Consider the following 14,531-nt stretch of genomic DNA (forward strand, 5'->3'; position numbering starts at 1 on the left):
TTAACCGGTAACCTGGGGTCCTATTGCCGAGATGAGATGGTGCCTGAGAAAGCTGTTGGCTCAGGAACGTGCTGATGACAGTTGTGGGAATGGAAACAACGTGCGTTGCAGTATCGATTGGTATGCATCTTTGTACGCTGCACGTGGGCTCCGCGGGGTATAGGGGATACTGTAGTTTGGGGAATAGGGTTAAGCCATCTTCTCGGCACGCCAGACTACCGTTAGCTGGGTCCCACGTCATAGACTTACAGGACGCGTACATGTTGACGCGGTCGATCGCCTGGTTGTTCTCGCGGATGTCGATTGGCTCGACCTTGAAGCCCGCCAGCTCGAAGCGCTGCCTGTACCAGGGGTATTTGGCTGCCGAGCGCCACACTGCGTGCCCGCCAACGCGGAGGACGCGGCGCATCTCGAGGATCTCAAAATCGAGTTCGGACCGGAGGTGCTCGAGCGCGGCTTCGGGCGACTCCTCAGCCTGGTCGAGCGCCGCGTCGATTGGCGGGAGCGGGCGATCAGCGGGGATCGGGTCGAACCCTGTTGTCAGCTGTCTTCAGCTCAGTAGCTCACAGTCCATTGAGTCCATGACGATGACCTTGGTTAAGCTCTCGTCAGGAAGGCCACGGAGCACACTGACGTCAGCTCAATCTCACAAGCGCGTACTTGAGGATGGTGTCCGTGTGAAGTTTCAATGCGTTGTTGACCCGGGCGTCACGCAGCGCCTTGAACCCCTCCGGCTTGAGGTAGGCAGGGCATGAGGAGCGCGTATAGCGGCCATTCAGGCAGAGGAAGTAGAAGTAGTTGTTATCCTTGATGTTCGAGTACCCGGGCACGGGGTCAAAGGTCGCACGAACAAAGTCAGAGACCGAGCCGTCTGCGAGGAAGCAGTTCATCTGGTTGCGGGGCACGCCCAGCGCATGCCAGTTGAAAGCGGGGCTACCGAGAACCTTGAGCATGATGCTGTTCAGGATGACTGGCCGGAGGCGACTGTCCCAGATGCGCTGCTGCTCGGCCGTGCTAGACGCCTTGCAAAGTCGCTGAACATCGCCGCGCACGCCGGCGAGGAAGAACGCGATCTGAGCCAGGCGCAGAGCCCAGCCCGAGTAGCCGCGGAAATAAAAGTTGCGCTGAAACTGGTCTGCGTGCTTCATCCAGTACGCGTAAGCATGGCTCGAGAGGAATGGCGCCATCTTGCTGGTCAACAGCTTGGTAAAGTCCGGGTGTGCACCCTCGCCGAAGATACGCCAGAAGTCAGCGTAGTCGAGCGTCTGCATCGCGGCGAGCTTGAGCTCGAGGATGTGACCCTGGCACGGGTTCATGTCGACCGCATGCACACGCTTGCACTGCGCCGCCAGGGCGTAATGCAACACGTTATCTCCTGCCGACGTGATGGCGAGAACTTCGTCATCCTTGTTGAGACCGAGACGCTTGACGTCCACGTCAGGGTCCTCCCACGTCTGCGGTCAGCGTTATCAAATGGAAACCTACCCAGCCGTAGATGTGCGTGCGGAACTCCTGGTGTACCTTCTCCTCGAGGTAGGGGACGCGCCAGGCCTGAGGTTAGATAACTATCACACGCATTTACTCACCTTGCGGAGCTGGTAGTGGAAAGGCGAGAGGGGCGCACCAGCATCGAAAAGGGTCTGCGTGTAATCGCCCTCGGCGACAGCGCGCTCAATGGCCGCAGGGCCGATGGTGATCTCTGGAACGGCACCGAGCTTCTCAGGCGACGACATAGGAGAGCAAGCGAACGGGGACGAAGGAGTGAGAAGCCCACCGCGTCCCTGGCCGAGGCGGTTGCCAGCCTCGATCTCGAAAGCGCGCGAGGCAGCCGTGGCGTCGCGCTGGCGCGAGCAACCGAGGAAGATGTAACTGTTGTCAGCTAAACTGTGACCAATTGCTCACAAGGGAATCGAGATGAACCACGAGTTGAGGAAATTGTTGCGCGCGTTGTAGGTCTTGATCGTGCCCATCTTGTACTCCAGGTAGTCGCGGCGCGAGTGGTGAAGGTGGACATTGTCAAACTCGAACCAGCACTCCCAGAACCACTTGGCCATCCAGGACACGCGCTTGCTCTGGGTTCCCAGGGCCTGACGTCAGCTCATTAGGATCTCAACAGCTCACCCTCTCCTTGACCCCGGCGTCGCGGGAGGTGTAAAAGTCGACGACACCGAGGAGACCGCGTTGTGGGTCGAGCACCTGGTCGCAGCGGTCGAGGAGCTGATAGAACGGCGGAATCTGATGTCAGCTGCGGAGGACCGTACGACTCACCATGGAGAGTGAGTACGACAGAGTTATGGCGGTGAGCGAGCCGCGGGGGTCAAGCTCCCCGCTCTCCCACTCGGGGAGCACGAACCTGCTCGCGTCCTGGCACAGCACATGGACGTTCTTCCATCCCTTGGCGGCAAACCGACGTTTGGCAACCTCAAGCAGCGGCTCGCACAAGTCCACAAGGTAGATTGCGTCCCAGTACGTGTGTGGAAGATACTGGTCCATGTGCTCAATGTTCCACCCCGTACCTCCGCCAATGTCAACCCAGATACGCTTCTTGTGCTTCTCCGACGGCGGGACTGGCTGCGCCTTCAGGTGTGAGGCGAGGAGCTGGAGCATCGTCTCACGGCCCTTGAGGAGATGGGTGCGGGTGCTGTCGTACACGTCGGCCTGACCCTCGTAGAACGCGTCGAGGTGCGCCTTCTGTCCGCCATCTTTGTTGACTGGAAGGAACGGCTTGACGAAGCAGTTCCACGCGAAGATCAGCGGCGTACGGAGCACACTTGAGACGCCGAGGAGGACAAGAGCCCATGCGAGGGAGGCGAGGGACCATCCCAGGACGGCGGGGGTCATATCGAGGTGTGGCGCGAGGAGGGTCTTGATCGGGCTGACGTGAGCGAGTTCAACGAAGGAGGAGGTTGGCGTCACGGTATAGAGTCGGGAAAGAAGGAGGATGACTCACGTGAGACCAGTGAATAGCAGAAATCCACTCGCGAGGAGCGCGGCCTGGGTGGGCTTGATCATGTTGAGATGACAGTCGCGGGGAGAAAGTGTCAGAGAGACATTAGACGCGCCAGGCTCTTGTACTCGTGCAGCATGCCACGTCTGCGGGGTCAAGCCCGTCTCCGTGCAGGTAGCATCATCGCGTTCGGCATGTAGTCTCAGTCTGGCCGAAATAGGCGGTTGGTCACTTGGTGACAGTACGGTGAAGTTGGGAAGAACGTGCGAAAGGGGTTTTGAACGTGGGTGGCCGACCTCCACTTGGCTGATGAGGTTGGCCCGTATCTACCGCGTCCGTGGGTGTATCCGCATTCCCTCAAGGTTGAGGGTGCCCTATTCGTTAGTCGAGCTTGGATAGCTTGGGTTGGCGCTAGTTACTGACCCAGTGGGGCGGAACATGGAGTCTTGGTGACTCGGAGTAAACCGTTCAATTGTTGCGATGCTCCATCAGTATCTTGCCTATATTAGCAGGCAGCTCCAGAAGCCAAAGCTCTCTCGAGCCTGTCGACACCTAATGGTCTCTCGTACTCACCATTCCAAAGCAACCTTTGCCCAGCTTAAGAGCTGCGGTGGCTGTGACGCCTTTCTTGGCCGCGACATAACGTCCCCCCGACAAATCTCGTTGTGCTTCACGGCATGTTCATGGGGTTGTCGCTTCCTGCTGCCAGTCCAAGCGTCCTCTAGTAAGGAGTCATCAGCACAGAGCTGGCCTTCACCACGCTCGCAGGTCGGAGTCATCAGCGCAGAGCTTGGCCTCACCACGCTCGCAGGTTGGAGTGATCATCTGCGGGAAGGTGCGGAATTCCTCCAAAGTTGATGACTACGCTTGCAAGCATGGTTGTAACTCTCAGAGCCCAAGAGCGATGACTTCAAGTATGTTGTTCACCGAGAATGTCGTCCACCTTTTGATCTTGCGCGACTGCGCGACTGCAAAGCCTTTGATTGATGACGTCGAGATCAATGCTTGGTGGCGTTTTACAGAGGCGGGAATGGCCGACGTGTCCGGTGGAGGTTTCGGCCGGCAGAGGACATCATAGTGGACTTCTACCTTCCTCTCCCTTACCATTGTCCATTGTTCCACACCATGTCTGCCCTCACTGCCCAGAACATCTTCCGCACCGGCGCCGCTCTCAGTGCGTATTCCCAACGCTGGACCATTGCGACCAGCACTTGTTCTGTTTCTCCGCAACCTTTCCGGACCCCAGCTTGAGAGTCAAGCGCTGACGCAAGCCGCCACCGGTATCTCGTTCGGCGCGTTCGGCGCGCACGCCCTCCGCACGCGCTTCGACCTTCCCGAGTCGTCGCACCAGTCATGGATGACCGGCTCTTCGTACCTCATCTACAATGGCGTCGCTCTGCTCGCACTCAGCGCCCACCCGTCTGTCGCTCTCGGCCTGCGGAGGTACAAGATGGCGGCGGGATTGATCGTCGGCGGTGCCCTCGTGTTCTCAGGAAGCATCTTTGGCCTCGTTCTCGCACGCGACAAGGTTGGCAAGGTCCTCGGGCCAGTGACCCCCTTGGGCGGCCTTGCCATGATTATTGGGTGAGTGAGACAAGGCAGTCACGTCCTCTCGGAGGGATACCCACGAATGGGAACGCGGCCACGTGCTGACCCCAGCTACATCGCGCTTGCCCTTCCTTAACCAAGACTCCAGTATGCATGGAAATCGAAAGATGAGACAGAACAAGACCATCCCGCGTGTAGCTCACGTGTCGTGGGCGATTCCGTGGTCTGGAACATGCTGCACGTCTGCCGAACTTGCTGCCGACATGCCGAAGTTGCCGAGACCGCAATCGAACTATGCCGACATAGGTCGCTGCTACTAACGTCGTTAACATGCTGCTGACATCACGTCATCAACGTTGTGCGAATCGCGAGCTGGGTCTGAGGAATGTGACGCTTCGATCACGGAGCCTCGATGTGGTGGAGCCTTGGATGTGCCGATCTTGGATCGTCCGACGTCGTTGGTGCCGTCGCTGCCAACCGCTGCGAGCAGGACGACGCGAAGCACCTTCCCGGCATCAGGGTCAGCGGCTCCCGATCGCGGCAAGGTCAAGGTTGCAGGGAGGGGTTGCGGCAAGGCCGCGGCTTCAGATCGATGCTGCCCAGATTCCAGTGCGATTCCAAAGGACGTTGGTCTCCTAGCAGTGTCGTGGCTGGCATGGTTGGTGTGTTGCACACCATACGAGGAGGGGGGGGAAAGAAACCTAAGATTGTTAGCTTTGGTGGCGAGTTGAGTTTGGTCAGTCTAATGCTCTGTGTTGTGGCTGGAAAGGGAGGCCGGAACCAGGTGCTGAGCACCTGCCTTTTCCCCAGTCGACGCCAGAATGAATGTACATTGGGTGACAACAGCTGAGAGGATAACAAAGCACAGGCGCATGGATCTTCTAACCCCCTACAGAGAAGGGGCGCAAGACGAACGGTGCGGGGTCAACCATGAGCGACGCATGGCGACCAGCCGAGGTGATCCATTGGTCAATGGTGAGGTGCGTGAGGCGGTCGGGGCACCAGATGCCCGCGTGTTCCTGGAGCGAACGGGCGAGGCACCACCACGCTGTGGGCACGGACCGGCGCGGCGGGGGTTCGAGGACCTCGAAGGCCATTGCGAAGGCGTCGGCGTCGTCCATCCCCTCTAATCCAACAAGGGTGAGGGTCGGCTCTTCCTCGTACCTCTTGGGAACGAGGAAGGCAGCGAGGGCCTCGATGAGGCTCTTTGCGGATTGCATGGGGCGCAAGTCCTCTCGCTCGCCTCGGACGTGGAAGACGAGTGTGACTTCGCCTCCCGCGGAAGCAATGGCAGTGATCTCGTCGCTGCCGAGGAAGGCTGCGATTGGGTCGAATGAGAGCTCGGCACCACGCCGCCATTCGAAATTGGCAACGACGGCGCAGGCGCCCGAAGGGGGTGCGAGGTCGAACGCGCCACGCGGTGCATTCTCGGGGTTGAGCCAGCACACCCAAGTGTCACCGGAGAGGGGAGAGATGCCGGAGCCCCACCGTTGATCGAGAACGAGCGCCACGTCGCGGCGTGCAAGGAGCTTTTTCACCCGCCCCCCGGGTGACCAGAAGGATAGTGCGGCGGGGTCAAAGTCTCCACGTAGCTCGACGACGGAGGCCAGCCGCAGAGCACGCTCCCACCTCTCCGTCAAAGCGGCACGGTGTACGTGTACCGCTGGAGACGCGCGGGCGCCAAGGAGAGGGAGCTTGTCATCAAAGCAGTCGGTCGTGGTGCACGAGAGCTTGGACGCGATGACAGGGGGAACCGGTAGAGCGGACGGTAGATTGATGAGAGAGGCGTACAGAGCGCTGAGGGCGCTTGGCGGCGGCGTGGGCGAGAGCAGTCGTATGCTGCCCGTTGTCTCTGCGGTCGGATGGTAGAACGGGAACTCGATCAGCGGGAGTGCGTGGTGTCGAATAGGATGGCGCAAGAGCGCACATTTCTGGTTGGCGTTCTGCGCGCTTGCGGCAGAGAGATCGATAGCGATGTGCTCGAAAAGTAGTGCGTCCACGAACGCAAGCAGCTTCCGCGAGGCCGCGCGGAAGGATAGCTGGGTCCGCCAGCCTGCGTGCAAGGCGATGCGCTCGACGATGTCCGGATAGCGAGCGTAGTTGATCATGGTTTGCGTGCACGGTGAGATGCTGCAGTTGGTGAAGGATGAGGAATGATGGACATGGACATGGATAACAAGGACGGGCAGGCAATGTAAGACGGCGGTCAGTGCGGGTGCAGCACACGCATGGGCCGCGAATATCGTCCCTCACACGCCCGAACTGAGCGGCTCTCGACTCGATCAAATGCGCATCACATCACAATGGCCGTCTGCACAGCTTCAGCCCGCGTGGGCCGGACCTGGGCTTGTGCGTGTATGTGTTGCAGGTGGGTTGGGAGGTGCACTACGGCACATGAGGCGAGAGAGCTTGGCCTTTGGACGTGGGTTGCGAGGCTTCACATTTGGACGTGGCTTGCGAAGCGCCTCCTTCCGAGCCCGAAGGTCAAAGCGATAGCGTCAGTGAGCAGGTCAGCATGAGGCTGGGTAACGCCGTGTTCTTCCGGCACTCCTTTCCGGGCAGTGAGGCGAGATGCCGGGTCAGCGGCTGTCGACATCGACGTGGTTGCCCCCCGAGCAAAGGACCTGGATAGGGCGGATGATGCGAGTCCCGGTTGGGTAAATCGCAGGGCTGTGGCTGCAGAGGAGACGTGGTTGCGTTCGTCCCACTTGCTACGCCAGGAATCTCGCGTGGTTCCTGTCCAGGAGCGCTGGGTTTGTCATTTGGGAAGAAGGCGAACCAGCGCTTCCCCATGCAGTATCTGACACCCAAGGAGCCTTGAATATCCAAGACGCGAGATCATGCTCCGGGCATGATGCTAACGGCACACGTCAGTTGTAGATGCGGATCGTGATGGCTCATCGGGTCAAGGCATGAGCGACCACATAGATGAAAAAGGTCCATCAGGGAGTGGCGGACTCGGTCGCCGTGTTGGACGAAGATGTTGTCGACGATCTGAGGAGGAAGAATGGATTCTGGGCGCTAGGGAGGTGGTCGAGGTGAGTGGACGACGATGTCTGCGTTGTTCCAGACATGTCGAACTGGGGTCAGATGCTGTTCAAAGCGATTCGTTAGCCCGTGGGGAGGAGTAGGGTTGATAGCGAGTTGGCAAGTATGAGTGATGGAGATGTTTCAGAAGAGGATGTAATGTTCAGTGGTGGAGATAAGAGTGGAGGTCATCTGGTTGAGGCACGCCGGAATACCGGACCAAGATCTCGCGGTCACCCCGATCCTACGCATCAATCACCCCTCAGATGGCGAATAGCATCCGCTGGGCGCTATCGCGCACTCCGTGTGGGGACCTCAGGAAGCTCGTATATTATTATCATCACGCCAGCGCCTAGTCTAGCTACATATGCTTAGAGGAGGTAGGCGGCAACGGCAGCGGCGACAGCTCCGAACGAGAGCGAGACCTTGCCAGCGCCGGAACCAGAGGTGGTCGCAGGGGTCGAGGCGGAGGCGGCAGCCGAACCAGACACCGAGCGGGAGGCGCTGGCCGAGCCCGAGGAAACAGCAGAGCCGGAGGGAGCGGCAGCCGAGCCCGAAGCCGTAGCCGGAGCCGAAGCCGAAGCGGGAGCCGAGCCCGAAGCCGCAGCCGACTCCGAGGGAGCGGAGGCGGAGGCGGACGGCGAGGCAGCACCGGACGAGGGAGCGGCAGCGGGGTCGGAGGAGGTCTCCGACGCCGGCGCCGAGGGCGAGGGCGAAGCAGCAGCCTCACCGCCACACATCTGGCGGATGGGGTCGACGCGGGCCTGGATCTTGACGGCCTCCTCGGGGTTGGTCGCCTGCATGCACTCGACGCACTTGTCCGAGGTGGCGAGGAGCTCGGCATCACAGGTCTCCATGCACTTGTTGATGTCGGTGCGGCAGACCAAGGCCCAGTCCATGACGGGGTTGCACTGGTCCTCGCAGCCGGCGATGCCGGCCTGGCGGGAGAAGAGGAAGGGGGAGTCGAGCGACGCGGCAGAGGCGCCTGGAGTCAGCGCTGTAAATTGTTGGGCGCTAAAGGACGTTGCCGATTCGATTCAGTGGTTCAAGAGCAAGCCTGAGCATCGCCCACATAGATAGAAAGCGACCTCATCTCGCGTCCCTCCGAATGTACTCACCAACGGCAGCGAGAATAAGGGCGGCACGCATTTTGGTCAAAGTTTCGAGTGAGTGGATGGGGGAAAGCAAGTCAAGAACAGCTCAACCAGGCCATCTTGTACCCAGATGGAGGGGGAGGCCGAGTCGGACGCGCCCACGCGCTCGCGTGAAGCGGCGTATTCCGGAGGTACTTACCGGCCCATCCCTGTACATTCCCCTGGACTGTGACCACCCAGCGAACTGCGAACGGGCGTAATGACTTGTTCGGAACCTCGCCGACTGTAGATGCATCGGCAAATGGGAGAAGGGAGATTGGTCCCCATTGGCCCAGTGTTCTGGTCAGAGCTCACTGTATATCTGATAAAGTGACGTTTCGGCCGATGAGCCTCTTGGCTGGTAGGGAAATATGTCGATCCGCTTTCAACCCTACTTTGTCTCGGTGTCTTGGCAGGGTTTTTGTGCCAGCCAAAAGTTGAGCGCCGTTCCGTTTTTCTCTCCTCATCTACCTAATGACCACCTCATTCATCAAGAGGATTCCGCCGTCGTGGAACTATAAGCCCTGATCCTGCGACGCCCTCCGTTGACTCTCTTGCCGGCCTTGTGGGTAAATGCCTCTTTGCCTTACCGAGATCCCGCGGTCTTCCTGCGCCTCAGGTATCTAACAATAAATTGGCACGGGCCTGTTGCGCCGCCCGGCGCTGATCGTCTGCATTAATCACAGGCCTTCGGGTTTGCAGGTCTCGAGTGTCAGTGGTTATCTGATAGTAGTCGGCCGATGCGGGCGACATATGCGCGCGTGATCCGGCGTTGAAACTGCGCAAGCTCCACAGTATGGCGTTCCGGGGAGGCGTCGTGAACACCGCCCAGGTTGTGTTTGGTCTGCCACACACCGGCGGCCGACCTGACAATTTTCTCCACTCTGGTTTGTGGAATGGGCGAGCCGACGGCGTTGCTTGTTCTCTTGGACGGCTTGAATTTTGTATCAACGGCCTGCGCAGTCATTCTTTCACCTACTACTTAGACGGAGGACGTCTTGACGCCGCCCACATATTCCAGTTGGAACATCAAGATGGCCAGTACACCAAGCGCAAACTTTGTGGTTGGGGCGGGCACCCCCGAAGTGACCCAACACGCTGCTGCCGAGGTCGAGACCGACAAGAGGCGAAACGATGTCGAGTCGACACTCGACACACCTATCGAGACGGCCTTTGAGCTCTCCCAGGGTACCGTCTCGGACGGGCTGTCGCGCACAGACACGCGCGTGTCGTTCGAGCAGCCCATCGGTGTCACCAAGATTGAATCTCTGTGTAAGTTGGCCTCTCCGACACACCGCTGATAGCAGACATGGTGTTCGGAAAGGGGTGGAAGTTGTTCTTCCTGTGGCTGTCCATTGCGCTTGTGGCATACGTGTGGTCCCTCGCCGTCATCACCACCGCTATTTGTGAGTCACCGACTTTGAGAGAGACGCAGCTGACCTTGAGACGCTGCGTTCGCAACATCCTTTTGGGGCAAGCACACAATCATCGGTCTCATCGCTGTCATCAACAACCTCATTTCGGCGGTTATCATGCCCATCCTAGCCAAGGTGTGCGATATCATGTCCCGACCTGCAGGCCTGTTCATCTCCGCCGCCTTCTTCACGATCGGATACATCATCGTCGCCGCTGCGCCGACTATTCACGCCGTTGTCGGAGGCGAGGCCATCTACACCGCCGGCCGCACTGGCACGTACCAGGTCATGCACATCCTCATCAGTGACATGACCCCGCTCCGGTGGCGCGGCGTCGTGCTGGGTTGCTATTCCCTTCCCTTTGTGCTGAACGGATTTGTTGCTGGTCTCATCACCGCCGACATCCGTGCGCTGTCCATGGATAACGGACAGGGCTGGCGCTGGGGTTTCGGCATGTTCGCTATCATTGTTCCTGCGGCTGTTGGGCCCGCCATTGTGGTCATGTTCTGGGGCCACCACCGCGCCAAGAAGCTCGGCGCACTCTCCCTCGCATCATCTTCGTACACCCGCCGACGCATCCTCGAAGGCGAGAGTGCTGCTCCCCAGCGTACATGGAAGGAAACCGCCATCTGGATTTTCTGGGAGGGCGACGTTATTGGGTTGATCCTCTTCGCCTTTGCGTTCGGTCTCATCCTCGCCCCGCCCACCCTCGAACCAATCACCAACGGCGGATACAAGGCCGCCTCCCTAATCGCCATGTTCGTCGTCGGTGGCCTCGTGTTCATCGCTTTCCTTGTCTGGGAGACGACCTACGCTCGCAGCCCCATCTGCCCACGCCGTCTCCTCAATCCCACTTTCCTGTCCTGTCTCGCCGTCTCCTTCTTCCACTTCTTCTCGGGTCAGCTTACGGACGCGTACTACAACTCGTGGGCTTACATCGTCAAGCCTGAATGGAGCGACAGGAACTACACATTCTTCTCCAACATCCACAACACCGGTCGTGAGTAACATCTGTTCATGTCGGTCATCGCTGACAACAGTCTGCCTCTTCGCTACCATTGCCGGATTCCTGCTGTACTGGACCAAGCGGTACAAGTACATCCAGCTCGCGGGCATTGCTATTCGTATCATCGGCGAGGGCCTCAACTACATGACCTGGCAGTCCAACCACCAGTCGGACGCGATGCTCATCGTTGCCAAGACCATCATCTCGATGGGTGCCGGCTTCATCATGACGACCACGGCCGTTGCCGCTCCCGCTACCGTTCCCCACCGCGACCTCGCTGTCGCCATGGCTGTCCTGCACATGGTGCCTCAACTCGGCGGCTCATTCGCAGGCTCTATTTCTGCTTCCGTCTGGAACTCACAAGTCCCCGCCAACCTCAAGAGGTACCTTCCAGAGCTCAGCGACAAAGAGCGCGCGAACGTGTTCGGCTTCATTCGCCGCGCTCGTCGTCAGGAGCCGCACGACCTCGTCAACCGCGCATACTCGGAGGCGATGCGCCCCCTTTTCATTGCGGCCATTGTCTCGTCATGCGTCGCCTTTATTATTTCCTTGTTCGCCAAGGAAATGGAGCTCAACAGCAACCACAACAATGTCGAGAAGCACAAGGAGATCTACCTCCGCAACAAGGACGAGGTTACAGATGAGGCAATTCTCGAAAAGGTCGAGGCCGCAGAGAACAAGGCGCGAATCGAGATGTCCAACAAGGGGCAATAGGCAGAATAGAGATATAGAGTGCATGTGCATGTGCAGAAGATGTATAATCATGTCTCATTATGTGTTTAATGCCGTGTGGCAGGCAGACGCTCGAATATTGCGGTAGCCACTCCGGTTGCGGGGCCTGGTCTTGGAGGAAGTCGTCCGCCGCTTCTTGCCTCCTTACAGGTCGCGGATCGATGCGCACCTGCTGACCAGCACACAGTTGTCGATGTCGTCAGTGGCGTGGATGCCAGACGCCGTCGGTCCAGGGAAGACGAGGATAACGCATGTGGCGGCCAGCTGTCGGCATTTCGGGTATGATGCCACGGGGATGGAACGGCTTACCCGGGACAAACAGAGGTCAGATGGGCAGTCACGATGCCAAAAACGTCAGATAAATGTTGCGAATCGACGAACTGTGGCGGTCGGAGATGAGCGGTACAGTACTTGGACGTGGCACATCTGAATCACCAGCGTTGATTGAATAAACCGACATTGTCAGCACATACTTCCCGTTAAGTCCCCAGTACACATACATCTACACAGGGGCATCCCAATCTTCCCTACAAGCTCATTCTACAACGCTTCTGATCCATGTCATCCTTCAATCCTCAGTCTTCTCTCCTCGCCGTCATGACTGTCATGCCACACTCAACATTGTCCCTCTCTACCGGCTCGTCGAGTCGTCAGACGCGTTCGCCTCGGCTGCAGCCTGGGTCTCGCCCTCAGCCTTACTCTGCTGGATTGCCTGCTCGACCTGCTCCTCTGCATTGGTGCGTGTCTTGGCCCAGCGCCATGCAGGGATCTTGCGCTCATACAACTCGTCAATCTCAGACGCGGATCGCCTGTAAATTAGCGACACCAATACGTCGAGCTCACCACTTGGTCTCGGGGAGGAACACCCAGAGGAGGGCAGCGATGGGAGTAGCGACGGCAAAGAATACGAAACCGGCTTTGAGACCCAGAGCAAGGAGCATCGGCGGACTAGCAAAGTTGGCGGCGATGCCCAGGGCGCTGTTGAGGCCTTGAGCGAGGACACCAGTCTTGAGGCGAAGATAGGCCGAGGGGAGCTCGGTGATGTAGATGATCTGACTGTTGCCCGAGATTGTGCCACAGAATGCCCACATACATGCTATGAACGTCTGATGTTAGCTAGGCCACCGAGATGGAGACTCACAATAGCGGGAACACGGCTCGGCGAAGTCAAGGGGATGAACGAGAGGCAGCCGAGCAAGAACATGGAGAGGGCTTGGAACGAGTACGCCCAAGTGACAAAGGGGCGGCGGCCGAATTTGTCGAATGTCACCATCATAAGAAGGACGGTGCCGCACTGCACGGACGCAGTAATGATGTTGGTTTGGAACGGGTTCTTGATCCCGACGAGGGCATAAGTGTATGTCGAATACGTGTAGAGGATGGGGTATCCGCCGAGCTGGAGAGATGCGGCAATGACAAGCGATGCAAAGGTGCGTTTGCCGTTGGTGCCTTTGAATAGGTCGGTCCACGAGGTTGCCTTGTTGCGCCTGATGGCTTCACGCTCGTGCTCGATTGTCTTGGCGATGATTCCGTACTCCTCGTCAAAGTCGTAATCGGGGATATTACCGTACAGGCGCTTGAGTGATTTGACGGCCTTTTCCTTGTTGCCCCGCCGTGCGTAGAACCACGGTGACTCTGGAACGATAAGGAAACAGATGGCCATGAAACCGACGGGGCCCCAGGTCGCGTACACAGGCAGATGCCAGTTCATGGGGTCGCGGAGGGTGAGGAAATTCATCATGAGGGATGCACCCAGCGTCGCAATGGCACCCCAGAAGATGGCGGCTGAGAGCACGATGCCGCGAATTCGGGTCGCACACACTTCCATCCCGTACGGGCCCGCAACGACGGCGATGATGCCTGTACCCATGCCTGTGAACAGGCGGCCAACCAGCTGTGGTCAGCGCTGATTGCCTGGTAACGTACCCAGACCTCAGGGGTGCGAGCGAGGGTCAGGCACACCATCGCGATGGCGATGAAGAACCAGGCGAGAAGGAGGGCAGGTTTGCGACCAAAGCGGTCAGTGAAGCTACTGTCAGCCCCAGGATGGGTTAACAACGCACAAGGAGATCCAGAGGAAAACGAAGATCTGCCCTGCACTCAAGATCACAGCCCAAGCGGACACTTGGAGTCAGCTAATGTATGAATGGTCACGTACCCCAGTTTGGGTCGAGGGCGCCGACACCCTTGATTTTGCCTGCGCGGTTGGGGTCTCCAAACTGCTTGATGAAGCCTGGGTTGGCGAGGATGGCACCACTCATGACAATCTCAAAGAACTCGAGCATACGACCGGTGAAGACGAAGAAACACACAACGAGGGAGCGACGGAACACCCATAGCGCCTCGCGGATAGTGAGCTGGTCGAAGCGCGACTTGACGAGCCCCTCGCCGTCGAGCGCCGCGACGGTAACTTCGGCCAAGGAACCCTTCTCCGACTCACGGTCGGACGGGGCGTGCTCTAGGTGTTCGATGGTGGATAACGGCTTCTTGGACATACTGTCTTGAGGATTCACAAATGTCGCCCATCTCTCTTATAACAAGTGTAATCGGACGAGGCCGGTCACCAGGGTGTGCCAAGAGCGGTTCGCGCTTCACTTGGCTCCTGAACACGTCAAACAGGCAGCATGTGACTGCTTCGCTGTTGTTGCGCCGCGCTTAACCGTGACGGTCAAATGCCGGTTCTCGGAGGCTCATGTAGAGAGAGGTGTGATGGGGACAGCCTA

General features: G+C 58.7%; 6 protein-coding genes across 6 annotated transcripts; 2 read left to right on the forward strand and 4 right to left on the reverse strand.

Annotated features, from left to right (window-relative positions):
* Positions 1-189: 189 nt before the first annotated feature.
* CcaverHIS019_0208930 (uncharacterized protein) lies at positions 190-3,012 on the reverse strand (the record flags this gene model as incomplete). The annotated part of the gene is made up of 10 exons (XM_060597955.1): positions 190-215; positions 250-534; positions 568-629; positions 661-1,454; positions 1,486-1,551; positions 1,587-1,869; positions 1,903-2,087; positions 2,122-2,235; positions 2,269-2,875; positions 2,951-3,012. 10 exons carry the CDS (start codon positions 3,010-3,012, stop codon positions 190-192), a joined length of 2,484 nt encoding a protein of 827 aa, XP_060454797.1.
* Positions 3,013-4,072: 1,060 nt separating this feature from the next.
* On the forward strand, positions 4,073-4,631 carry CcaverHIS019_0208940 (uncharacterized protein; the record flags this gene model as incomplete). Its single annotated transcript, XM_060597957.1, has 3 exons — positions 4,073-4,121; positions 4,219-4,531; positions 4,607-4,631. The coding sequence occupies 3 exons, from the start codon at positions 4,073-4,075 to the stop codon at positions 4,629-4,631; spliced, it is 387 nt and encodes a 128-aa protein (XP_060454798.1).
* A 745-nt stretch (positions 4,632-5,376) lies between these two features.
* Positions 5,377-6,603, reverse strand: CcaverHIS019_0208950 (uncharacterized protein; the record flags this gene model as incomplete). The annotated part of the gene is made up of 1 exon (XM_060597958.1): positions 5,377-6,603. One exon carries the CDS (start codon positions 6,601-6,603, stop codon positions 5,377-5,379), a length of 1,227 nt encoding a protein of 408 aa, XP_060454799.1.
* A 1,290-nt stretch (positions 6,604-7,893) lies between these two features.
* CcaverHIS019_0208960 (uncharacterized protein) lies at positions 7,894-8,671 on the reverse strand (the record flags this gene model as incomplete). The annotated part of the gene is made up of 2 exons (XM_060597959.1): positions 7,894-8,507; positions 8,641-8,671. 2 exons carry the CDS (start codon positions 8,669-8,671, stop codon positions 7,894-7,896), a joined length of 645 nt encoding a protein of 214 aa, XP_060454800.1.
* Positions 8,672-9,689: 1,018 nt separating this feature from the next.
* On the forward strand, positions 9,690-11,790 carry CcaverHIS019_0208970 (uncharacterized protein; the record flags this gene model as incomplete). The annotated part of the gene is made up of 4 exons (XM_060597960.1): positions 9,690-9,927; positions 9,963-10,061; positions 10,102-11,070; positions 11,111-11,790. The coding sequence occupies 4 exons, from the start codon at positions 9,690-9,692 to the stop codon at positions 11,788-11,790; spliced, it is 1,986 nt and encodes a 661-aa protein (XP_060454801.1).
* A 649-nt stretch (positions 11,791-12,439) lies between these two features.
* Positions 12,440-14,303, reverse strand: CcaverHIS019_0208980 (uncharacterized protein; the record flags this gene model as incomplete). Its single annotated transcript, XM_060597961.1, has 6 exons — positions 12,440-12,617; positions 12,652-12,914; positions 12,950-13,702; positions 13,735-13,837; positions 13,872-13,932; positions 13,967-14,303. 6 exons carry the CDS (start codon positions 14,301-14,303, stop codon positions 12,440-12,442), a joined length of 1,695 nt encoding a protein of 564 aa, XP_060454802.1.
* Between the last annotated feature and the right edge of the window lie 228 nt (positions 14,304-14,531).

This window comes from Cutaneotrichosporon cavernicola (assembly GCF_030864355.1).
Source record: "Cutaneotrichosporon cavernicola HIS019 DNA, chromosome: 2".
NCBI classification, from domain to species: domain Eukaryota; kingdom Fungi; phylum Basidiomycota; class Tremellomycetes; order Trichosporonales; family Trichosporonaceae; genus Cutaneotrichosporon; species Cutaneotrichosporon cavernicola.